The 25,810-nt window shown below is 44.5% G+C and overlaps 1 protein-coding gene across 1 annotated transcript; it reads left to right on the forward strand.

Annotated features, from left to right (window-relative positions):
* The first annotated feature begins 84 nt into the window (after positions 1 to 84).
* Positions 85 to 24,583, forward strand: LOC139343769 (Na(+)/H(+) exchange regulatory cofactor NHE-RF1-like). The gene is made up of 6 exons (XM_070981557.1): positions 85 to 1,048; positions 14,959 to 15,129; positions 17,961 to 18,114; positions 20,047 to 20,090; positions 22,911 to 23,030; positions 23,131 to 24,583. The coding sequence occupies exons 1-6, from the start codon at positions 470 to 472 to the stop codon at positions 23,266 to 23,268; spliced, it is 1,206 nt and encodes a 401-aa protein (XP_070837658.1). The 5' UTR covers positions 85 to 469; the 3' UTR covers positions 23,269 to 24,583.
* The last annotated feature ends 1,227 nt before the right edge of the window (positions 24,584 to 25,810 follow it).

Below are 25,810 nucleotides of genomic sequence, written 5' to 3' on the forward strand. Positions count from 1 at the left end.
CATGAGGCGGCCAGCTGGGCTGTTCCGTGAACGCACCTCCCTCTTCCTGAGTGCCTATCCTACTTTTTGTCGCGCGCTGAAAGGAGCGCTGTGACTTGAGACCCCGGGTCAGTACCCTCACTGCTCCCACAGGACAGTCCGAGCGCAGGACACACCGCGAGGATTTACAGCAGGTGTGAAGTCTACATTAGACCTGGACTCGTCTGGGAAAGTGGACCAGAGAGTGGGACAAACACCAGCACCGCTTCCCACGGACTAATCTCCCCAAGAGGGCGGGGGTTGGGTGTTTTTTGAAAGGGTACCACTCACTCACTCACTCACTCACTCACTCACACACACACACACACACACACACACACACACACCCCTCCCCGGCAGCATCCTGAGCAGGTCTTCCAGTCGTTTCCACTTTAAAGCAGCAACAGGTTGAGCCACAGCAGCAGTAGTGTGAAGGCGAGTGAAGCCTACCATGCCGAGCAAAAGCCAGTATCTGCGCCCCCGGCTGTGCGTGCTGGAGAAGGGGGATAACGGCTACGGCTTCCACCTCCACGGGGAGAAGGGTAAGACGGGGCAGTTCATCCGCTTAGTGGAGCCCGACAGCCCGGCCGAAACCTCGGGGCTCCGCGCCGGAGACCGGCTGGTGTTCGTGAACGGGGAGGACGTGGAGAACGAGAGCCACCAGCAGGTCGTGTCCCGGATACGAGCCACCGAGGGCCGGCTGGAGCTCATCGTGGTGGACCCGGACACGGAGCAGCTGCTGAAGAAACACAACATGAAGTGTCTGCAGGAGTATGTCAACGACGGTGTCCCGTTACCCTTCGACGAGGAGGAGGATGAGGAGGAGGAGGAGGAGGTGGTGGTGGTGCAGGAGGATGGGGAGGTAGACGGGAAGGAAAACGGGGATGAGCGGCACGTCAAGAGGGACGAGGAGTTGGAGGAGGAGGAGGAGGAGGTGAAGGGGATATCCAGGGAGGCCACGCCGGTGCCGGAGAGTAACGGAGAAATCCACGAGCACGTCGGGAAGAAGCTGAGCATCAACTCTGAGGAGGTGAGTCTGACAAAGTTAGAACGAGGGCAGGTAAAAAAAAGTTTCTGCACGAGGTCACCTCCGGCTCTCACACTTCTGTCCTCCAGAGTTACTTTAATGACGCTGAATGCATGGGGGGGGGGGGGGGGGGGTTCCTGGACAGAATAGGTGCTCTGTGTCGATGACATGGAGAACATGGGCAGCTGCACCCACACGCTGCTGGCTGCAGAGCTTCCAGGCTGTGGGCAGGGTCAGCTGGCTGCACATTAGCTGTGGGTGAGAGGACAAACAACCTGCTTCAGCTCTGAGATCAATAGTACAGGGGCCAAACTGTCTGTCAGTCTGTAAACTCTCTGTAACTGCTGCTCTGCAATAAGTGATGCTGATGTGTCTCCCAGCGCCTCAAAGAGCAGCTCTGCCCTGTGTTATTGCAGCGATGCCACATGGTTCAGCATGGAGTCAGCAGCAATGACAGGCTGCAGCCCCACACCAAAGCGTGCGTGAGCAAAACACTTTGGAGAGACGTGATGTTGTGCCTTCGTGTTGTAAAAGAAGAAACAATCCTAACAAATATCTGACATTGCTCAACCCTCCACAACAAACAACAGGAAATGCTTAGTGTTTTCATGTTTTTTAATCTCCACAAAATGAGTCCCACTGAAAGGATTTTTTTCAGCCTTTGATCTTTGCCTGTAAAACATTATGGGTGTATTCGCACTCCCGCAGTAGCCACTTGTTGCTCAGTCTGCCCTTATTTTCTACTGCCACGCCGTCTGTCTGTCTGCCTCTGTGTGTGTTTGTGTGTGTGTGTGTGTGTGTGTGTGTGCGGCTGTGACCAGGGTTTATTAAAAAGCTCTTGAGGAGAAGAGGGTCCCTGCAGTCCGGAACATCTGTGCCCCTCGCTGCATCCTAGATGTTTACCCCCGAGGCTGTTTCTGTCCAGCTCTGCTCCTCAGTACATTACTGTAGGTGGGAAGAAGGGCCACAGTGTGCAGAGCCAGCAGCGGTCAGGAACAAAGACGCAGAGAAGACCCTGCTGTGGTCCTGTTTTCCGCCCATGTGATTGGCAGATGATGGTCTTTCTGGGATCTGTATGATCTGGTGGAGGCAAAAATTGATGAGAATGAAAGTGTCCTCAAGCTGAGATTGAAGTCATAATGGTGTATGAAGAAACTGACCGGAGGTCAAAAAGGTTAAGTTGGGACATTTTTGAAGAGGAACTGAGTGTAGTTTGAATGTTGTTTTAAATGAATACTTTGACATTTTGGGAAAAGTGCTCGTTTGCTTTCTTTCTGCACATTTGAAAATCCAGAACTCACAAATATTAGGGATTTTGAGTGATTAGACAACCTCAACGGCTACTTTGATGATTAATTTCCTGCCGATTCTCAGGAAATGAAGCAGCAGCTCAAACTGCATTATGGTTCAAATTAGAGCTGCAACAAAAAAATCCATTTCTGATGAATATATGGATCCTACACATGTTGTTCTTCTCCATAAAATGTCCATCACAGTTTCCCGGTGTCCCAGGTGACATCTTCAAATGCCGTGTTTGAATAACAGTCCAAAACCCAAAGATATGCAGTATTAGATCATAGAGGACAAAGAAACACAGCTGATAATCACATTATAGAAGGTGGAACTAGATAATTTGTTGCACACATACTGTGTTTTCCCATTAATTTGTAATGATGTGTTGCTTACCTATCAGTAAGCTCGCTCTCCTTAGATGAACCCAGCTGTTCAAAGCTGAGCACAGCTGAAGCGTCACATTGTTATTACTGAAGCTCTGCTGGGTCACTCACTGCTTCCTTACTTTGTTTTCTTCATAACACCGGAGTAATGGCAGCTCTCACATGTTCAGAGCACGCAGAGCCTGTTGCAGTTATGTTTCAGGAATTTAAAAGAGATTTTCTTTCCTTCACCAGGCCCACACTTGCACAGCTCTTGAACACTGCTGGGTTAGGTTGTTTGTCCTGGGAATATACAGCGATTGTTCCCGTGTTTACTCTCAATACTCTCCACAGATGGCCTAATGGAGCTGTGGCAGTGCAATTCACACTGGCACGCAACCCAGAGGGAAGTGGCGTCGAGACAAACAATAGCACTCCTAACAACTCTTCAATTTTTGATTTGAGCAGCCTCCCAGAGTTTGACATACGGAGCAAGAATCCAGCACGAATCATGCCAAACAGTGAGCGCAGCTGGGAATTTCTTTTTCATACAAAGGCACAGTGTGTACAAATGCGAGATTTCACAGGAAGGTACGTGGGGACAGAAGACAAGCAGAGTGTGAGAGTGTGTAAATTAGACTCAAAGGACGCGGTCTAGAGTCCTCTGTGTTACAGTCAGAGTCACCTCAGGGTGTGTTTCTCACGTCGACTCTTTCTGGAATTTTCTCCCTACATCCTGTCCAGCATTCCTGTGCCTGGCCAGTGACACACACACAGACACACACAGACAGCACAAACACACTCATGTACAGCCTTGGAAGACACACACAGCGTCGGTTCAACAGTCACACTGACGTCCGCACTCGTCCTATCTGGCCTCGTCTTTGAAGCGACACAAAAGAGGGTTCGAGAGCGACGCCTTCTCCGGAAACTGAGGAATCTCGCTCAAGGTTTCCATGGTTACGCTGATGTCGTGTGTGTGCAGTGCATGTGTTAGGATGGAGGTAGGCGAAAGTGAGACAGCGCAGGGGAGGTGCGAAAAAATGCAATGAGCAGTGATGAAGGTCGAAATGCAGAGCGCGGCCTGGTAAGAAAATAGGAGCCTCCGTCGTCAGCATGGAACAAAACACACACTCAAAAAACACATCATCAGCTCCAAAGGTCATCGTTTTGTTTACCAGGCAGTAAAATTTTTACTCTGCCTTTTGTTGAGTGCAGTGAAGTAGCAGTAGATGCTCTCTCTCAGCTCGTATTACCAATCTAGATCCGTCAGCTCATCCAGAAAAGTATCTTTTGACAGCCAGTTTGAACAATAGGAATGATCTCAGCGAGCCGATGTCCTGCTAGCAGTCCAAAACCCAAAGATATGCAAAACAGAAAAATCAACACGTTTGAGAAGCTGCAATCAGACATTTTTTTTTTTGCACACCTGTGGTTTGACCCTGGGCATTTTTCAACTCATCGATCAATTATTAGCACTGATGAAAGCAGATGATCCCACTGCATTTGTCCATCATTGTTTTAACATGCAAATCTGTAGTGTTTTGTGCAGAAACATTGTCTAGTGATAGCCGTTAAAGTGTGTTTGCGTCATCACACTGCTCTGGCTGTTCCTTCAGTGATCCGCTCAAGCTGAAGAGAGAGAGAGTGTGAGGGTGAGAAGTTTTTTTCTGGGAGTCTTCCTGAATGGGTGCCGGATGCTTACATAAACACTAATTACAGGAGAAGAGGAGCGCCTGTGTCAGATGAAATTGACCACGGATAGATGAGATCTGGTACACTGGCAAGTGTTCGCAAGAGCGTGTGTGTGTGTGTGTGTGTGTGTGTGTGTGTGTGTGTGTATGATCTCTTAGACGAAGAGGGCGACTTTATGTGGATGTGCCTGTTGGCTGTTGCTCCTCTCCTCTAATCTGAGCCTCTAATCTGCACATTCACATAAAACCTGCTTATTAAAGAGCTCGAAGCCTTCCACTGCTTTCACCGCACATGCTTGGCTTTGACATAGAAAACACGGTCCTTTAACTGCACGGGGCGACGTGTTTTCCCTAAACAAATCATCCCTGAGCTGCTGCGTGGGAGCACTCGGTCTATATTTGTATACACTCCACTGAATGGCCTTCAGTGCATGGCTTGACAATGGCCTTTATAATTGGCTTTTATAGGCTATCCTCCTTATTTCACTTTAACAGTCCAATCAGAGTGTGTGTGTGTGTGTGTGTGTGTGTGTGTGTGTGTGTGTGTGTGTGTGTGTGTGTTAAAGGGATTGTTCAGCTGAGGCATTCCTATCCACGTGTAGGTGGTAGTGTAGGTAGTGTTTACCTTTAACCTTTATCAAGTCCACATTCACTGACCCCTCACGCAGAGCCTTCAGAAATAGCCCCTGGGTAAGATTGTCTTTTACTAGAATAAACATTCGATGATCATTTGTCGTGCATTAGAGGCACAAATAGCCACACCTACAGTAAGCAGTCGAGCCAGGATGGTCAGGGGTGTGTTTCTGGCTGCCTGCTGCTGTCTAAGGGAGTCTTGGCCTGTGCACAGACCCCAGGACGTTTGTGCTGGTTTCCTGTCATTGTTGTCGGTGGAAGATTTCCCCCCACCCCGTCGTCTTGATCCTCTTCTCAGCCCCCTGGAGTCCCAGCAGCTTGCAGCAGGACAGTAAACTACAGCTAAAAGGTTAGAGAAGCTGTCTCAACGTCGCTGTGTGTCTGAGCAAAAGTGGCAGCTAAATAGAAAATATAATACAATGATACAGACGCTGGTTGAATAGCATGTCGCTCCAGCAAAAGACACTGAAAAGTAAACAGTGTCTCCAGCAGCATTTGTTGGTTTCATTATCACTGAAGCCACTGGGACAAAGCCAGGTATTGTTCAGGCTCTGTTTGGGTAATGGAGCTTATGTCACTGTGTTTGCCTGACCGGATCAGATGTATTCTATGATTCAGTCTAACAGGACGCACGCCGCCGCTTGACGTTTGCTCACCCAGGACGGTCTGGGCATACGTTGCATTTGTATTTGTTTAGCGTGGGTGTTTTCACATTACTATATGTGCGTGTGTGAGAAACTTTGGGAGTCACCCTTCCTTGTCCTGCTGCTGATTGTTGGGCTGTGTGTCCCAGGGGAAACGGCCCTCATGATAAGACGCGGCAGAGGGGCTTCATTGTGTGTCTACTGTAAGATTTGTGCATTCATAACAGTAACGTGTTTCTAGAATACTAGAAATGCAGTCTCAGGTTTATTATGTAACACATATGTTACTGCCCTCCTCCTGACTAAATCAAATATCACAGCGAAACACATGATTGATAATGTGGCAATGACAGTATTCACTTTATTAATTAATAGCAGCTAAATAGACATAAATACACTCAATAACTGTCTACCACAGAACTCTAATAGGGCCATTTAGATAACATTCAGTCTATACCAAAGTAAACAAAACCACACTCACATCTAATACAGCTCCAAGCTGCATGCAGTGGCCAGATTGTCTCTATTCAGTAATCACTATGTGTCAGTTTGTGTTTTAGTAACCACCACCAAACACTGGCAGTCTTACGCACGTTATATACACTTCTCTGATCCAGTGTCTTTCATAGTGTGTGTATTATGGGTGGGAGTCTCATAGAAAGTAACTCATGATACAATACTAACAACAAAATGTTGCCCAAGATAACCACCAGTACAGCAGCAGTGTTTCTGCAAGACAGTCACACACAATTTATTACATATCAGTTGAAGAAAGAGGCCAGGAAAAGGTAAAAAAAACATCCAAAACTATGGAAACATAACGTCATTAGAAGAACAGTGCTTAGAGTATTTAGCTTTTTGTAAGTATTTTGGGTAGTTTTTGGCCTTCTTATTGGCTGACAGTTAGGCCCTGACAGGAAGTAAAGGGAGAGAGAGGAGTGGGGAGGACTTTGAACAAAGGTCTGCAACCAAGACATTTCGTCATGGTCAGTATCTCATGGGCCACGAGGACAAGCCAGTATTAGCTTTTTTTGATGCTAGCCCAAGTTCATAGACTATGTAATATTGTTTGAGGCGGTCATTAAGCGGTAAAAGGCTCGACTATTACATCTTGAGCAAGAGGATACAGTTCTACCACATCACAAGATGTGGCTCAATCGATTAGGAGCTAATATCTGTGGTTGCCTTTGCACATCGCAGCACTCTCACTCTGAAACTTCTCAATGACGTCAGTCCAAACAACAGCACTACTGTCCCATCCCCGTGGCCAAGACCACTGTGGCCCACGTCAGACGTGGAACCTGAACCCTGTGTATGTGTGTGGGTGGGTGGTGGGGTTGCTGGTGATTTGGTCTCAGGGGATGCTGGATGGAGGCTCTACAATGCCACATTCCATTTCCCTCTCCATTCTGCTGAAGGTTCACCACCCCGGTCAGACAATGCGCCGGAGGGCCGCGCCCTACCGGGGGTGGGAGGGGGTGGAAATGACTTGCTGCTCACCCTGAAATAGACTCACCCCCTGCCGTACACCTCCCTTCCCACCGTACAAGACAGAGACGCCATGCATTGAGTCCAAGACAGAGCAAATTGATGTACATTGTTGGTGATATTTACATACACTGGACTGAGGAAATGCGAGAAAAATCTGTCCCAGAATACTTCAGCATTTGTTTAAGGTCAACAGTTAGTAATATAATTGGATTTCCTTGCTCCAGGTTTTTATTTGGTGGTGGTATTTTAGTCATGCTCAGTGCTTTGTCACGCCTTTTATGTCTGTCGGTTGGTCCACCACTTTGGTCCAGACCAAAATATCTCAACAACTATTTTAGTTTATTGAGATGAAATTGTGCTCAGATATTCATGGTTCCCAGAGGACATGGCTTTAAGTGGCCATTATGTTGTTGAGATGTTTTATGTTCAGCTGCAAGGAGGGACAACACTTCAGCAACTCATCATTTTACATTTTACCAGCACTGGGAAAGACACTAAATATAAATTTTTTTCGCTAACAGCAGCCTCAGTTATACAACACAGCCACAAGGTATGTTTTAAGTAAAGGGCATGACCTTTTCTTCAGTATTAATTCTAAATCTCTCGCCCCAACTAAAGTCTTCTTCCCATTGTTGCCCGTCACCCACATGCTCCACTAACAGCTGGATGCAGTCTATGTAAATGCATTTTCTTATATCAGACACTGCAGTACTCTGTGTGTTTGTGTATGAAAAGTGGGAAAAAGACTTGTGTTAGAGGTTATTGAGCTGATGTCAGTTTCAGGTCTGCAAGGGTGGAGGGTCAGGGACAGGAAGACTGGTTGAAGAGATAAAACTTAACTCTTTGGCTTTCGGTGGGCGGAATGCAATCATGTTTTTAAAAGAGTAGACTGCAGAGTGGACAAACTCAAGATGGACGCTGCAGAAGACCCTTGAGGAAAGGCAGAACCTGCCAGCTCCATTTCCAGAGAGATCTTAAAGCAATGACGAGGTCTCTCTGGTAATCAAGACCACTCCATTTGTTGTTATCAGTGGCTGTACCCCTGCTGTGATGACTGGCATTACTTTTCTATTTCTAGGCCTTCCCCCTAAAGAGTGTATTGTAATGGGAACCCTCAGCAGAACCTTTCTTTGGTTTCTTTTGTAGGGCCAGTTTGTCCCATCCTCTAATGCAAGGGGGGGGACAGTAGGGTGCTTTGTTCCCCCCCTCTGCCTGCCTCGCAGCTGGTTCAATGGTCCAGCTTGAAATCCAACACCCCCATACTGCCTGAGAGAGTGGTGCGCTCCAACCACTCAAGGAGACAAAACTTGTGCTGTGCTGGTTAAAAAGGAACCAGGTTAACATCAAACATTTATTACGTCTGCCCCTGAGGCTGTTAATCTCCATCCAAAACTACACATGACAATCACAAGGACCAGGAGGCCAACAATTTGTCATGTCACTGAGTAACCATGGTGCCTTGCAATCTGTCACTTTAGCGGTTATTCTTTATGCTGATCAAAGAGGCCGAACTCACGGGAGAGCGACACTGTGGGTGACGGGGGGGTTCTTGCGCCGAAGTAAGCAGCAGAAGGACAGAGGGTGATACATAGAGATGAAAGAGAGGCTGGGCTGCTTCAGGGGACATATCTGCATGCAAAGATCAGCTGAGTGTGACAGATTTCAGTTGATGATTTGCAGGACTCCTGACACTGCTGTAAGGTAGTTATGATGGGCCCTTGTGCAACCGCACCGCCTGCATTCATGCCCCTGGCTCGTGACTTTACTGGAAAAAAGTGGCTGTTTGAATAGAACAGTCGGACTGCGTCAGTGAGGTGCTTATGTAATTATAGGAAATTTCAGCATGTGACCTTTTTATTCTTGGTATGCGAAACAAAACGAGTAGTTGAGTCAGAGAGCCAGAGCCGTGGAGGACTGACACAAGCCTCCAGTAACAGACATCCAGCACTGTATGTATGCTCTTTTATTAAGGCCAGTAGTTACACATCAGTCCGCTGGCCAGGCATGAGGAAAATATGAAGTAAGTTGCAGGCTGAGTGGTAGAGCTGCAGCCGCTGGCATCTCTCTCACACAGGCTGCTGCTTCCATGCCAGACAGCGCTCACAGCTACAGCGCTCCTCTGCCGGAGAGAATCAGCAGGAGAGCCTGGCAGATGCAAATCTCCAGAGTTAGAGGGTGGCAGCGGGTGATAAACATGATGGATGGTTGTTATGGAGGTAGTTGGCTGCTTTTTAATACTCCCTGAGAGGGTTTTGAAGATGCAAATCAATCAATACAGCTTGTCAGACACTCATCTGTGGGTACTTGAAAGGAATAAACAAGGACTCGGTGCTCCTGTACTATGTTTGCGGGGCAACATGCCTGACAAGTATGAGATGGATTGCCTTCAAATATGCTACAGACATTCATGGTCCCCAGAGGAAGAGTCCTAATGAATTTTGGTAATCCTCTGACTTGAACTCTCGCGCCACTATGAGGTTCACATTTGTGGTTTTGAGCTGAATGTTTAGCTCGTGCCACCGTCAGGTCAAATTGTTCATTGATCCAATACTTTGGTTTATGACTAATACTGCAAAACTAACCACATTCCCATCAGCAAGACTTTGCATTTGGTGCTAATTAGTCAATGTTAGAATGCTACACACTAAACTAAAGATGATGCACATTGGAGAACATTGTACCTGTGCAACATTAACATGTTAGCATTGCTACTGTGAGCATGTTAGCATGCAGAAAGCACGGCTGTTTCTAAGTACAGCCTCACAGAGCTGCTAGCGTGGCTGTAGACTCTTAGTCTTGTTAATAAAAGGGTTAATTTGTGTCTGTAATATATGCTCTTGCTGCATTATGAGCGTGAAATGGACTAATTAGCAACAGTTCCTCATGTCATCCCTTGTTACTTGACCCATTAGGTTTGTCTTTCATTCATATCAACATAAAACAAGATGTCTTGCATGACAGAAAAAAGCCTTTTTGACTGACCATGAAAATTCCTTCAGCATCTGTGACCTTTGGTTACACAAATGCAGCGTTTCCAAAGCTGTAATTTGTGTTTTAAATATTCACTGTTACATTCCAGAGAGCAAAGGTTTTCCAAAAATTGTTTTTTGTTTTTTTTTGTAGGATTTTGGAATTCAGCACTTCACTTTAGGATTAAGAGAGTCAAATCAGCCAGATCAGCTCCACTCACATACGGAGGTGCTGCAGCTGCAGCGCAGGCCTGTAAATTGAACTTTGCCTCGGTATCTTATCTCTTGGTTATCGCAGTTTCCTGAGAAAAACCAGAAACATGTCTAAAACAGGGTTGCATCAGCCTCTGGGTGGAGAACCTGTAAACTATTGAACAAGCTGTGCTGGAGTAGCAGTGAGATTCATGAGACAGCCGTGTGACTCAGAAGTGTGTTTTGAGAATATTAATACGGGCCTTGGTATTGTTTTGGAGTGATTGGTATTCAAAGCGATGGCTTATTTTTAGTTGCCAAAGCCATCTGAAGTCTGTTCAGTGGAGACAGAAAGTACACGCAGACATGAGCGGCCTGAAAGAGGCTTCGCAGCAGCAGGCGTTAGAGTGCAGGTGGTTCAGTAGACAAAAGTCAAAGTGGAAACATATAATGCAACTTTACTTCACACAGTGGTTTCCCTTTTTTTTTAGATTATCCGGCATTACTTCACTCTGTATCCACCCAGTCAGTGTCAAAGTTGATACTCAGTAAAGTGTCATTTGATAATCAGTTCAAAACAGTTACCAGGTTTAATCAGTGTTTCAGGGCCAAGAATCACAGCTCATGATGCATCATCCAAGAAAACAGAGGCAGCATCATGATACACCGTCTACATGTACTGTGAGACATTTACAATACATCAAAAATCTGTCACCGGAGAGAAAAACAAACCGCACGTCATTATTTAGCATTTCAGAGTGTTCACAACGTTATGAAATGAAGGAAATAAAACAGTGAGCCTTTTAAACAGGCACGCACATGTGCCAATATTCAAGATGCAAAATGAAAGAAGAGTTACACCACACAGTAGCTCAGACCCTCTCTGTCTGTTTTCATTCGAGAACTCCAATATTTTGGGGGAATACACCTTTTTTTCCATCTTGCTGAGAGTTAGATGAGAACATCGACACCACTCATGTGTTTAGACAGCAGAAGCTGATTGGCTTAGCTTAGCATGAAGACTGGAAACAGTGAGTCCAAAGGTAACCAAAAATGCCTACTAGCACCTTTAAAGCTCACTAATTAACACATTATATCTTCTTTGTCTGTACAAAAAAAAAGTCAATTCACACGTTCTTCGGGGGGGGGGGGGGGGGGGGGCTGTGAACAGTTGCCAGGCAACCAGCGGGCTGTCCAGGAAGTTACTGGTCACAACCAAGAACGAGTCGTCCACTTGACCCCCTGTAAAACATCGATTTGCTGTTTTGCGAGTGTGTTTCACTGCATGTCGAATTGTTTCTATGAGGCCAAGTTAACATAAAATACTGGCTCCTGTTATATGAGAGAGCTTGTTCCTCCATGTTTGTGTTTCCAGCCTGTATCATCGGCTCATCGTTTCTCCTTCCTTCCCTCCCTCATAGTCAGCTTGTATATTTACCGGCTGAATCTGAGTGTTGTGTCATGGCTTGTGTTTATGTCGGGGGATCGGTGGTGAGTTGACTTCCTAATCTTTGTCAGATTTGCCTCGCGGCCATCATAGCCATCGTTTGTTGATGCCTGGCTTCTTTTATGAGATGTCGCACACTCGCATTTAATTCTCTGCTCTGTGGAGACACTTCATCCTCTTCAGCCTCCTTTCCCATGATGGTGTGCATCTGTGTGCATATGTGTTTTTGTATATTGATTTCTCTTTCATGTGAGGAAGTTGAGCCAGCGCAGGGGGAAGCATATTGAGGGAAGATGTGCCAACAGTTCCTGTTCAACGCTTCCCTCCACAAAGGAAAGTTTGTGTCGCAGAGAGTGTGTTCATGTTGAAATGCTATTTTTCTGGGCCAAGAGGAACATTTCACACAATAGGAAACGGCGTGACTTTGATCTTAAAGTGACACTAACAGTGAGAAATGTTGATAATGAGGATGTTTCACAGTTTTTGAGCGTTTCATCTTTTGGAGAGATTATTTTTTAAATTATATTTTACACAGGTGAGATGATGCTGAACTGGTTGTATCAGGGTGGACTGTCAACACATGAGGAAGTGGAGGATTTTCACAGCCCTGCGATAGGCTTACAACAACCAAACTAAACTGGAGGAAGTGGATGAATTAATCTGTTTTCGTTCCACATGTCACATACTTGCAACTGCTTTAGGGTCTGGAAAGTACTCTAAACAGAATAGTGTGAGAGGAAGTGTAGAAATGTTCCTGAAGAAGCTGACCTCAGCTCGGCTCTAACCCTGACTGAAACAAATATTTAGTTGTTGTTTTAGCCTCGAGTCTCAGCTGATTGCACTGTGTGTGGAGGAGTCATATCAGTCTGTATTTTCCAGAACGTCCCATGAATGTTCTGTGTTTGTACCTTCGATGTGACAAGTATATTAGCAGCTCATTTCACAGCTCACAGCTATGTAACGTTCTGGAGAACTTGCTCTGTATTTGCTGTCGTTAACAGGCAGTACAAGCGATGTACCGCAGAAACACAGGCGTGCACATCTGACAAGTAGTCAGGACCTCGGTTCCCCTCCTGGCTTGTGTGTGTTCAGCAGATTCCACAGATTTCAGACCCGCGTGGAGATTCTTCTTTCCTCCACTCCACTCCAACACAAACCCTCCTCTGTTGTTGCTGCCAGAGCCTCTCTCACCCTCTCTCACTGCGCTGGGAGGCCTGAGGTCAGCCAGAGCCGCTGATGAGTGTCAGAGGGCCCGATGCAAGGCTGCAGTGTGTGTTGATGGCCCTCAGTGTTACCTGCTATCAGGGTGTCCAACACATGAGTTATTGAGTTATTATCTTGCATAAATAGTGTTTCTTCAGAAATGAAAACACCCTGTAATCCTGGTGAGCTTCATACTTCTTGCAAATGATGCTTTACTCTGCCATCACACAGCTGAAATAGAGAAAGCTCAGCTCATTCCAGGCTTTTAGAGGAGGAAGGTCAGGAATAACAGACCTCCAGCAGCCAAACTAACCATTTACTAAAGGAAAAGATAGAAAGAAGCACTTTTTTGTTTAGTCTGTGCTTCGGATTGTGTCTTTTACTCTTTCAGAGCTTGTAAAGAAAGGTGGTTTTATTTGTAGTCTGGTTGTAACACTGAGTGAAGGACGTGTAGTCAAGGACAACCATTTTTGTATAACCAGTTACCATTATGATGTAGGGCTTTTTACAGGAGCACATCTGATCAGCAGGATAAATGTTCAGCAGGACACAAAGGAGGCCAATCTGTATGTCTGATGAGGACAGACTGTTGTTAGACAAACACTGACACCATTACACTGAATGTATTATATCCTAGGAAATGTGCGACACTATATTTCTGTTTAACATATTTTGGCATCATGAGAAATCTCCAAGGAACCCAGCTATCTAAGGTTTGGATGATCAAGTTAGCAGAAATAGCTGTGTTGAATGAATAGTTTGACATTTTGGGGAACATCTGTAGTTTGCTTATTATTTACATTCATTCTGATTCTTTAATATAATATATCTTCTTCTTAACATGCTCATGCTTCTTATCTGTAATTCCTGGAACTGGAACCAGAGGTGACCCGTCCCGAAATGTCTTGTTTATTTCCAGGTGCTTCACTGACAGAAACATAGTTCATTCTTGGCAGAGGTGGGTGGGTTGTTACTGTAGCTCAGAACAATTCTCTTACATAATCCAGTGAAGTGACAGTCACTCAGTGCTGGTTGCAAAGTATATGAGAGAAAATGTTGAGTCAGGCCTCTTCAGTTATTATCAGTTTGTTTATGTCCACTGGTATTTTGAAGTAGCTTTAATCAATCAGCCTCCTGCCTGTATCTAACGCAGAAAGTGAGTCATTCACACTGACATCTTAATAGAGGTTGTTGATTGTCCTCGAGTGTTCAGTTGACAGAGGGTGAGAGCACACAGGGAGTGATGTGGAGGGAGTGTCAGGTCAGATTTGGTCACAATGACAAAGATTATCCTGACCGGTACTGTCTCTCCTGAGCTCTGGAGCGCCTGTGTTTTGCTCTGTTCATTGACCTCTTTGATGGCAGCGCCATTAAAGGCCCCTCTGCTAAATACAGAACCTGCCTCATCCATACAGCGGAAGGGAGGTTCTTGGTTTGAGCTCCAGTTTTTTCCTGGATGACAATACAGCTCTAACTCTTCCTGCCATCCCAGAGCGGGACCGGGCAAGGGGGAGGCGGTCAGAGGTCAACGCCCAGCTTCCATTGTCCTCCTCGGAGCCTGGAGCGAGCAGGGCTATCGGACCACACCGGAACCGGTCCCTTCCTCAAGCCGACTGCCCCCTCCCCAAATTCTCCGCGAACCTTCCCAGCAGACCTCCAATCACATGCCTCCAAGCCCCCCTTCCTTCCTGGCGAGCAGTTTGCGGAGTCACGTGGAGCCAAACAGCAGCCTCAGTTTATTCATGACTGTCAAAAACACACTGCACCACACATCAGCATGCAGCAGCCACCTGCATGTTCAACCTCGGCTTTATATTCATGGTTAACGAGTCACAGGAGCTCTCCGTAATCTTTGTGCCTCTTGTTCTCTCTGAGCAGACAGCCATGGTGGAGGTATTTTTATTAAAGTTCGTGTTTTGTCTCTTGGTGCATGTCACGTACAGTGTGTTAATATACTGTTTGCTCTCTGTTCTGGCCTCTTCCAGGAGGCGGGCACTGAACTGCGACCACGTCTCTGCGTGATCCAGCGAGGGTCCAACGGATATGGCTTCAACCTGCACAGCGAGCGGGCGCGGCCGGGTCAGTACATCAGGGCTGTGGATGAGGACTCTCCAGCTGAGAGGGCAGGCCTGCTGCCCAAGGACAGGATAGTCCAGGTACTCTGAAAGATCAATGCTGGAATACTGTGAGACCATGCAGGGCAGCAACTCATAATGTGACAAAAGGGACATTTAGGAAAATTATTATTGTTCTGGTAAGAGGATTTTCTAGTTGAGAAACTCCTTGAACAGGGTGCCAGATTTTCCTCTTATGTAAGAAGTGTTTATGTCAGTCTTTGGCAGTTTAAAGGAAATTTACTCCCAACTAATCTTTATGTGAAGTAACTGATTGGAGTCCTTAGAGTTGCACAAAAATATCCATCTAAATGGTGCATCCTGATTAGCCTGCCATACTTCCGCTCCAGGCAGCCTCCAGGGATTGTTGTATTTGGATAAAAATAGAGAAGAATGGTGTGGTGATCACAGAGGCCTCACCTACACTGAGAGGTATGAGATAGAAAGCCTGTTTACTTTCTATGAAGAAAAAAAAGTGATATTTTTGGTTATGCTTTTCTGCTGCTGCACTAAAGCGTTTTCTAGTCATACAGTGTGAAATCAGACCCTTGTTACACACTTTGTAGATGTAACCTTGTTTCTGCGTCATTCATATCTGACTGAATATCAGCTCTTAAAATAAATATTGATACATTTTTTACTGTTTTAGGATGTCATATAAAGAAACAAAGTACAAGTCTGAAGGACTGGCTACATCTCACATGTCAAAGATGTAGTGGTGGAAAGTAACTAAGTACATTTACTTATTTAATACTGCCTTAACTCCACTAAAAGTATTTGACAGCTTTAGATACTACTTACTTTACAAATCAAGATTTTTGCACACCAAACATATGAAAATGATGAAAATGTACAAGTACAGCCAAAGAAATTAGTCAATTAGTCGACTGACCAATCGATTAGGTAATTTTTCATACTAAAATGCCAAACATTTCATGGTTCCAACTTCACAGATGTGAACATTTACTGCTTTTCCTTTTAATTATTTGAATAATTTTGTAATTTATTTTTAACAATTTTGTGATTTGGACTGTTGGTTGGGCAGAACAAGCATTGTGGTAATCTGGGTAACTGTGACGGCATTTCTCAGTACTTTATGAATTTTTACAAACCAAGTTATGAAGAAAATAATCGTTAGTTACAGTCCTGTTCATAACAGTTCAACATGAGCTTCACCTCAACCACCTACAACAGCACAATGCTGCTTTACATTAATGCATGAGTAATAATAATCTAATGATATTATGTAGAATAGTAGAACAGTTACAGGGGACATTTTTCTGCATTGAGTTCTTTTAATAGATAAAGTACATTTTCCTGACTATACTTAAATACTTTATCTTAGTAACATTTTCAATGCAGGACTTTCACTTGTTAATGGAGTATTTTCTGACTCATTGCATCCACCTTAAAAATATCCTACAGTAGTATCTAAGCCATCCAGGTCGTCTGAATACTGCACTCAGCTCTTTTCCCAAAGTTAACTGTGTGTTCAGAGGAATGTGAAGTGAACCAGCAGCCACTGTGTGGGGTCTTAAATCCCCCAGAGGACTCTGGTGTACCTGTCACTGTTAGCAGCCTCACGCTGGAATAATCAGCTTCAGAGCTGGTCTGGGGTCTGCTCTGCCCACCACCTTTTTTTTCATACACTGGCCTACAGAGACACGTGTATAAAAAAATAAATCTAAAATTACTGTGTGAATTACTGTAATTTTCACATCACAATTCTGGTGAAAACTAGCAAATTTCCTGTGAGTGTGTCATTAAAATGTTTGATAAAAGCAGATTTGATGGAGCTGTTGTCCTAATGTATAAGAGACAGAGCTGTGGTTGTACTTTAACCACAGACCACGTGCCTGCTTTTTATTGTCCTTTAATAGATGTTCTAACCATGCTGTCTGCCATACTTCCACTTATTATTTAGCCAGCAGAAGCAGAAGCCACTCAGAATGAACGCCTCTGACTCATTCAGTGTAATACATCGTCACACGGTCCAATCAGAGCGACAGCGGGTCCACTGATGTGGACAGTCATACACGCCTCCCTTCACTCCCGAAGAAAGAACTAGAGTAAAATGAAAAGGAAGAGGAGAAGGACAGACAGAGGACAGAGGGATTAAAGCACCACAGAGGTTCAGGTCTGTGTGAGAGTCTAGCGAGGGGTTTCCAGTCCCCCAGAGGGCCCCAGACAGCCACACCACCCACTGAGGAGCGGGGCTTTGTGGGGAGCGGACAGCCATTGTTACTGCTGTTACTGGCCAGGCAGCTATTGTCCAGCTTCCTCTGTGGGACTGGCTTAGACATGCAGGTCCACCCTATGACCTAAACACACACACACACACACACACACACACACACACACACACACACACACACACACACACACACACACTTTGAGACATTTCTCACATGCTTTCCCAGGGTGATTTTAACCCAGAACACTCAGCTGGTGCTAGAAGGAGCCACCTGACATGTTGGGTTACTGTATACCACAGAGTTAAAGCACAGCTGTCACACAGCCGAGTGTCTCTTAACGTGGAGACATGATGGACCAACGTTCATTTAAAGAACAAAGTAAAGCAAAAAAATTCAGACTTTTGGGGGCAGCAGACTATTGAGCTCATTCTGGTGATTGTTTTGTAAGTAAGTGGTTGAAAGAATGTGTGTGTGTGTTAGCGTGTGTGTGCGCATACGACACACAGGATTTCCTGCCCCGGAGCCTCTGGCAGACAAAGTGATAATATTGAGAAAGAAATCCTGACAGTGATAAAAACACTTTGTTCATGTCTGTGTGTGAACAAAGGCAAAAAAGAAAGAAACAATAGTGCTTTTTTCTTAGTTTCATAAAACCTGAAATGATCTGTTTTTCTACAGGTGAACGGTGTCTCTGTGGAAGGGAAGACACACTCAGAAGTAGTGGCTGCCATTAAAGTCGGCGGGAACGTGACCCGTCTGCTGGTGGTGGACCCTGACACGGACGCCTTCTTCAAGAGGTGCCGAGTGGCCCCCACCTCGGATCACCTGACCGGTGAGAGGACGGAATGAATGGCCGTGATTAGCTCGTAACGTTTGCCTTCAGGATTGTCAGTTATTAACATGTAGTAGACGCTGCCTCCTCCTGTCCTCCTCTTGATCCCGCCAAAATAAAAGTCTGTCACACAGTTTCTTGGCAGTGCTTTCTCTCTTCTCCTCTGATTCTCTCGATCTCTCTTTGACTCACTCGGCCCTGCATGGCTTTTTTTTTTCCTTTTCTTTCTGTTTCTCTCTCTGCCAAGAAACGCAGACAAACACAGAGACACTGAGCCGCTTCCTGCCCCGCACCTCATGTTGATGCCCCGTGGAGAAAGTTAATCTTTTAGACATAAATAGATCAGATCAGACAGATCAGAGTTGGATTGAGTAACAGTGTTGTTTGCAAAGTGGAAAGGCTTAAATGCAGATCTCTCTCTCTCTCTCTCTCTCTCTCTCTCTCTCTCTCTCTCTCTTTCTGTATTATATGGCAAGTTGGCACTCAAAAAGAATGATAAAACAATAATAAGTTAGTTTGACCAAAAATAATTAGAAAGCAGATATATTTCTGCACCTTTGAACTGCATTATATGATCAGATGGAGTTGGTTCAGTTCTCACGGAGATTGTCTGGTTATTATCACGACGTAAGTATCAGTCCTCTGATAACAAACGGGTATAGAAGTCCATCCTCTGATGAAGGCCAAAAGATATGGCTGAAAGCTCCAGAAAATGTCCAGTAAGGAAACCAGTGTCCAGACTTATCCTTATCCTTGTCCTGGCATATTTACCACGGCCCCCAGGGGGAGCTCTGGTACAGTCTGTGATGGGGGCTGTCCCTCCAGCCACAGATCAAGTGGTGTGTGTGTCCTCTGGCCAAAGGGAGGGGGGAGGGATGCTTCCCTGTTTATTCACAGAGGACATGTATTTATTTATTAGATTTGAGATCATTACACGTTTAGTGTTGATGTTTGAAGCAGTTCCCTGCTCCCTGCTGGTCGTTCATAAACTACCCCGGTTGGACTTAGTTGTGCACAGAGGCAGATGTTTCACAGTTTCCTGGACTCTTAAACCCTCCAGCGTTTCAGTCTGGGATTAAAATAATAGCGTCCTACAGGGGAGAGATTCCAGTGAGGTGTTTCCCAGGTAACTGCCTGCACTTCACACGCTGCCCACTCACAGGACGCCTGCCCACACTGACTCTTAACTTCAACACACTCATGCACACGGCCTCTCTCTGAGCAGCCCGGCTGGCCAGCGGCTTTGTTTGGTTTCCAAGGCGCTCACTCCAAGTGGCCTCTCAGCCTGGAGCTGGAGCTGTGCTGGGACTTGGAGAGGCTCCTCTCAGAGTCACACACACACATACACACACACAGAGCAAAGACCTGAGGTGGACTTGGATCTCAGATTAACTCTGGAGGAGCAGCTGCTGTTTCCTGTAAGAATCACCATTAGCTTAAAAATACTTTTGGGCCATACGAAGGATCAGAGATGGAAGGTAAGGGAAGAGTCGGACCTCTGTGATGTGATGCAGGTACCACCTCTTTCAAACATGGCTACAGGGGAACATGGAGGCATTTTCATGAGAAAAAAGATGAGGGGCAATGTTCCACTACAGCTTTCTGACATGTAAAGGGATTAGTTTGATTAGGAGGAGGAGGAAGAGGGGAGGTGGAGAGGACCAGGAGGTAGCACCATCTCATAGAAGATGAACCACGCATGAATAATAGATGATCTGCTCATACCTGTGCTATGTAAGAGAGTAGCTGATGGTGGAATGAAAGGTGAGCTGCAGAAAGACTCCTGATCTAGCAGCACCAAGCTCCCTGCTCCGATGGTGCAGGACTTGGACTGAAGGGCCGCAGGTGTCACGGCACGACATCGGTCCTGACAGACAGAGTTGTATTTTTGAGGTCTAATGGCCAATTCTTGTGTGGTTCTCGTGCCTACAGGTCCGCTGCCTGAGCCTGCCATTAATGGAGGGATGGAGGAGAAGGTAAGATTCACCAGCAGCAAATATATCACACATTCAAAACGCAGGATGGCACTTCAAAGAGCGTAGAGCTGCGATTTGGTTTGGAAATGTGCTTTAGAGCAAAGCCAGAAGTGGGATTTGAAGTGTGTGAAGGGCTGTCGGTCTCCCACAGCGGCAACTTCCCCCTCCACCGATGGAGCCTCTCCTTCCTGGCAGAGAGGAGGACAATAATAATTCGACCTTCTGATTTGAATACTGTGTAGCTCCTCGTGTGGCACAAACAGCCCAGCAGGTCAAGGTCGAACAGCGTTTGAAAGTAACGTTTCTCAGGTGTGGAGCGCCACATCGGAGAAATGAGGCGCTGCTGAAGAGAGTTATTAATCACAGAGACGTGTACTGAACGGACTTTCCTGTGATTGTCTAAAGGTTCTGGTGTGCATTGTGTGGTGCTGTGTGGACAACCCCACCCAGCTGGTTCGCCATTAACTTTTGAGTTATTTGAAAGTGGTTGACCAAGGACAGGTTGTGTGTGCAAGATAGAAATCATGTGAGAGATTAAGTGGCTTGACCCACAGTTTATAGCATATTGTATAATAGGTATATTAAAAGCAGAGGCTACGCTTTTAAGCTGAGGCATGAAGAATATAACAGTTTTATGTTAATACCACTCTCTGTCTGTCGGGATATATAAGCTACAGCCATTTAGCTTAGCTTGGCACAAAAACTGGAAATAGGGGGAAGCAGCTAGCCTGGCTCTGTCCAAGTGTAACATAATCTGCCTGCAGTTTGTCTTTTATGTTTTATCTCTACAAAAATTGAGGTGTAACTGTGTGTTTGGACAGACCATGAAGCTTATTTTAGAGGCGGCTCAACTGCATACAAAGTCAATGGGAAGATGCAATTAGACGGGATACATATGCGACATGAAAAAGACACAGCGAGCTCACTGAACGTTACAGCTGATGTCTGCACAGCAGGTTCATTGGCTGTTCAGGGTGAATAAATATGAACCAGTCAAACTCTCGTGAATGACACGAGGGCGAAACTCTGTCAAACAACACATCACCATTTCACAGGGGTCATCCTCCAGACTGCTCTTTGCTTTTGAGCAGTTGCCAGGCAACCAGCGGGGACTCCAGGAAGTTACTGCCCCCGGCCGAGAAATAGTCCAGCTCATGACGCCTTCAAGGCTGTGGGAATTAACATTTGCTCAAGTACTGTACTTGAGCACAGTTTTGAGGTGTTTGTACTTCACTTAAGTGTTTCGATTTTATACTACTCTACTTCAGTTCCACTAAATTTCAGAAGGTATCCACATACTTACTTACTTACTTGCTACTTCGCAGATTCAGATTAATTAAACAAATATAAATCAAATAATAAATGATTATATATTATTATAGGTTAAGGTACACAGCAGTATGTACATTAATTAAAATTACTTAAAATTATTGATTACCTTTCCAAGAACAGTGGAGTGATGTACACATTAATGCATCACTAAATATACTATAGTAATATAATACAGTACATTATTCTGAGGTGCCATTCTGTACATTGAGTACTTTTACTTTAAAAATTTTGATGCTAATACTTCTGAATTCAGGATTTTTAAAAAATTTTTTTTGCAGTTAAGTATTTTTACAGTGTAGTTCTGCTACTTTTACTTAAGTAAAAGATCTGAATACTTCCTCCACCACCGTATTACCCAAAATCTCAGGCTTTTAATTGGAGTTCCTGCGCGCTGTTTATTCCAACAAAAGCAGAAAGTAGTTGTGGTAGATGGTTGTGGCATCACAGAAATGATTTTTGAGGGTCTCTCTGGTTACCAGAGTGTCCACTTCCCAGGTGGACACACTAGACTTTTATGCAAATCGGTGTTGATAAGATAGAGATAATTCCAGACTGAAGACACAGGACACAAACTAAAAGAAACTACTGTGTGGCCGCCTTCCTCTTAGGCATTTGGCCAAATATGCAAAGTGAAGCTTGACCCACCCTTCCCATTTGTCAGGGATATGTGTGTGTGTGTGTGCGTGTGTGTGTGTGTGTGTGTGTGTGTGTGTGTGTGTGTGTGTAGCAGTGAAGTTAGATGTTCCATGTTGTTGCATAAGAGACACCAGTTAAAAGGTTGAAGAGCTGAGAGGGAGAGGTGGCGCAAGAGGTCAGAGTGAAGTTGTCTTTAACGGCTGGTGGGTTGGAGTGGGTTACGAATCAATGGGTATGAGAAGAGAAGATTTTACTGGCTTATGTAAAATGAGCTGAAGACACTAAAGCTGATTCGTATACTGAGGCTGTGGGAACTTAAATATCTTGTCCTGTAACCTTTTCAACACATTCAAACTGCTGCATGAAAAGCTCTGAATGAAATAATAATAAACCAGGAAGAGAAGCGAGAAGAGTTTTCAAATTTCACCACTTTCCCAGAACAAATGTTAAAGTGTTTTGCTGATCTCATGAGCTCTCTGCCCACAGATGTACTAACTGCCTGTTTTTTGTGATTCCCAGAACAATACATTTGCAGATATGTATGTTTGACAGAAAAATGTCCCAGAGAGAAATGCAGAACTCATCATATTAGCAAAGCAAAAAAAAAAAAAAGTGTTCGAAAGACATTTTTGAAAATGTCAGCTTCACTTGTTTGTATTAAAAAAACAACTCAAATCTAAGACTGCCCCCATGTGGTGTGCTCTAGTACTACACCATGCCTGGAAGAGAGAGTAGTTTCCAGTCGCACTTGTTGAAATGTCTTCATGGAAAAACGTTCATAGTGTTGTGATATATTTAATGGTTTGTCAGTGTACATAATGAAGTGATGCTGATGAGTGTTTGTGTTCCCAGGTGAACGGTAGAGGAGCCAAAGAGGCAGAGAGGGACTCCAAGCTGTCAGTCAGTCCTTCTCCATCCAACACCTCGTCCAATGCCTCACTCACAACCCCGCCCACAAACACGCCACCTGAGGTACGTCACAGAAAATGCTCTGCAGCACCACTACCTTTCAAAAAACACAACGTGCTGCATATTTGTGCTGAAATATGTTGACATTTTGGTCTTTACTCAGGGTTTGATCACAGACGCCATCCCAGCGCTCAACCTGTCCCTGCAGCAGGTCAAAGAGCTCGCTCACCAGAAACGCTCCAACAAGAGAGCCCCGCCCATGGACTGGACCAAGAAAAATGAACTCTTCAGCAACCTATAGGGCCCCTCAGCTCACCTCACACACACACACACACACACACACACACACACACACACACACACACGTTGTAGTGATTCTTGTGAGGAGAAAGGAGGAGGAGGAGAAAGACATTTTTTATTGCTATGACACTAAAAGAATTTTTTTTTTAACTATTGGCCACAGACAAATTCAAGCTGTTCTGTAAAATATAGTATTATCGTAATTATTATATTTTTTCACATTATTATAATCCAGATAATATACTGTTTATGTATAATGTGCTACTAACACGACAGATGCATGTCAATGAAGGAGAACTGGACCGTGTTGAAAATGTGTGTGTGTGCGTGCGTGTGTGCGTGTGTGGACCCTGACGGTCCCTGCTGGCCAGAGTCTGGTGCCTGTGGAAATGACATGAATGGCCTGTTCCCCCCCTCTGCTCATCTGTCTCTTAAAAGGTTTATACTAACATTTAAAAGGTTAAAGTGTCTTCTGTTAGAGAGACAATGGGACCAGCGACATTAAACCAGCCGGACAATCAGTTCATCATTTATTTCTAGTTTGCCTTGTTGTTAGTTTGTCTGGATCAAACATGTGACACAGACAGGACTGAGTTAAATTCACTTTCTGTTCCTTTATTTGAATGAATGAATGTTTTTGTTTGTGGAGATTTCATGTCAAAGCCCTTTTTGTGATATAGTAAATGATCCCAAAATAAGGCATCGATTTCCTCGAACATCAGACTCCTTTTGGGAATCTTTCATTTTTTTATTTATTTTTTTTTTTTTTGGAAATACTGATGGCTTTAAACTGGAAAGACCTGTGTTTTAAAGTGGGTTCTCTTATAATGTATATATATATATATCATATGTCATGTATATTTTTACATTTTTGACTTAATTCCATTCTTTAAATGAAAGTGAATTCAGCTTAATTGTGTGTATCCATATTTTGTCTGAATACATGGTATCATCTCTTATCAAATGTGAACTAGATTATTATAAGTAACTTATACCGTCCTTACTTTGCCATCATGTCCACTGTGGATGGCTCTTCAGTTCACATTCTGAGCACAAGGGATGTTTTTAGTGCTCCTGGAGAAATGCTCTGTGACATTTTTACACAATCAATGTCTAAAATCAATAGTTATAGCAACTTTTAGATGATGTATTTCTAAAAAAAAAAAAAAATGTCTGCGCTTCACTAGACTATATGCATTTGTCCAGTATTGAGAATAGTGATGATTTTTCAAAACGAACGATTGAATTATATGAATAGTTTTTTTGTAGCTTGTATAAGCAGTAATTTCTATACTGTAATAAATATGTCATCACGACATTATTCACTGATGTTTGTGTGTGTATATTTGCGTGTGTGTGTGTGTGTGTGTGTAGGCTGTTGATTTGGTTTTGCACAATAATTCAGATAGCTGAAAGGAAAATAGTGAAACATGGTAATAATATTTGCATCACAAGATCTCCTTTAGTCTGCACATGAACTGGTGCAGTAACACTTGTGTACATGTTTCTGCAGATTATTTGCATTAAAGCAGCTACAATCAAAATTTGTATATCAACAATGGATCATGTGACTACTCGTAAGGTCACTTCTCGTGAAATAACAGAAATTTCATCTGGCTCTGGAGTTCCCCTAAGTTTAACAGAGCTTGATATCGTCTTTCAACTCACTGAACTTGGAGTTGTTTTCAGCCTCAGCAGGAAGCTTGGAAATAATTACAATAAGCCACTGCTCAGCACCAAACAGCAGGCAGACAAGTTAGCGACCAGCCGCTGAATATAGCCAAAGAGTTGTTAGTGACCAAACACAGAGCTAAAAGAAAGATCGGAGTGACATTCTCTGGGTGGCCAGAAACATGGGTCCAAATGGATGATCAAGTTGGATGTGTAAGGATTTGTAACTAAGCAGCTGTTTGCTAAGGTTGTTTCTGCTGCCCCTGCGTGGCAAAATGAGTTACTACAGGTTTAAAGGGTTCGTCATCGTTTCACAGAGTAGAAAGCTGCTGCTGAACTGTTTTCCGTAGGTTGAACCTCTTGACTCACCCATCAAATGTAAAAAAAATGATCTTTAAGAATGAGTGATCACACATGCAACAAGTTTCATCTCATCGAGAACAGTGTGGCAGAAGTTTTCTGCATCCTCTCTGTGAAGCCAGAATCATTTGGCAGTTCCATTAAATTAAGTAGCTTGAAAAACATCAACACTCATTTTGACCCTTAAGTTAATGACTGTCAGATTTTATCAGCTCCTCCTGCTTGCCCTCAGACTGTGTTGATATTTATTTTGTCCAGGACTCGTTCTTACAGTAGAGCGGTGCCTTTGCTCCTCTTCTGCCCTCCAACATGTCACCCTGTCTCCAGCAGCTGTCTCTTCCTAATGGCCCGACCTTTCTCCTCCTCCACTCTCCTTCTAGCCCTGTCATCATTATCACAGCTCACTGTCACACCTTGTGCTGTGCACTCTGTGCCTTGGTGAGGTAATTGACATAATTGGACTTTATGACATTGGTGGACATCAGGGGGAAATGGAATGAAATGGTGACTCG

The sequence above is a fragment of the Chaetodon trifascialis genome, chromosome 15, assembly GCF_039877785.1.
Source record: "Chaetodon trifascialis isolate fChaTrf1 chromosome 15, fChaTrf1.hap1, whole genome shotgun sequence".
Taxonomy (NCBI): domain Eukaryota; kingdom Metazoa; phylum Chordata; class Actinopteri; order Chaetodontiformes; family Chaetodontidae; genus Chaetodon; species Chaetodon trifascialis.

Excerpts from the sequence above, each read along its gene's own strand:
- LOC139343769 (XM_070981557.1), top strand. The coding sequence starts at position 470 with ATGCCGAGCAAAAGCCAGTATCTGCGCCCCCGGCTGTGCGTGCTGGAG. Across the intron at positions 18,115-20,046 it reads CACCTCGGATCACCTGACCG|GTCCGCTGCCTGAGCCTGCC; the intron begins GTGAGAGGACGG and ends TCGTGCCTACAG. Across the intron at positions 20,091-22,910 it reads ATGGAGGGATGGAGGAGAAG|GTGAACGGTAGAGGAGCCAA; the intron begins GTAAGATTCACC and ends TTGTGTTCCCAG.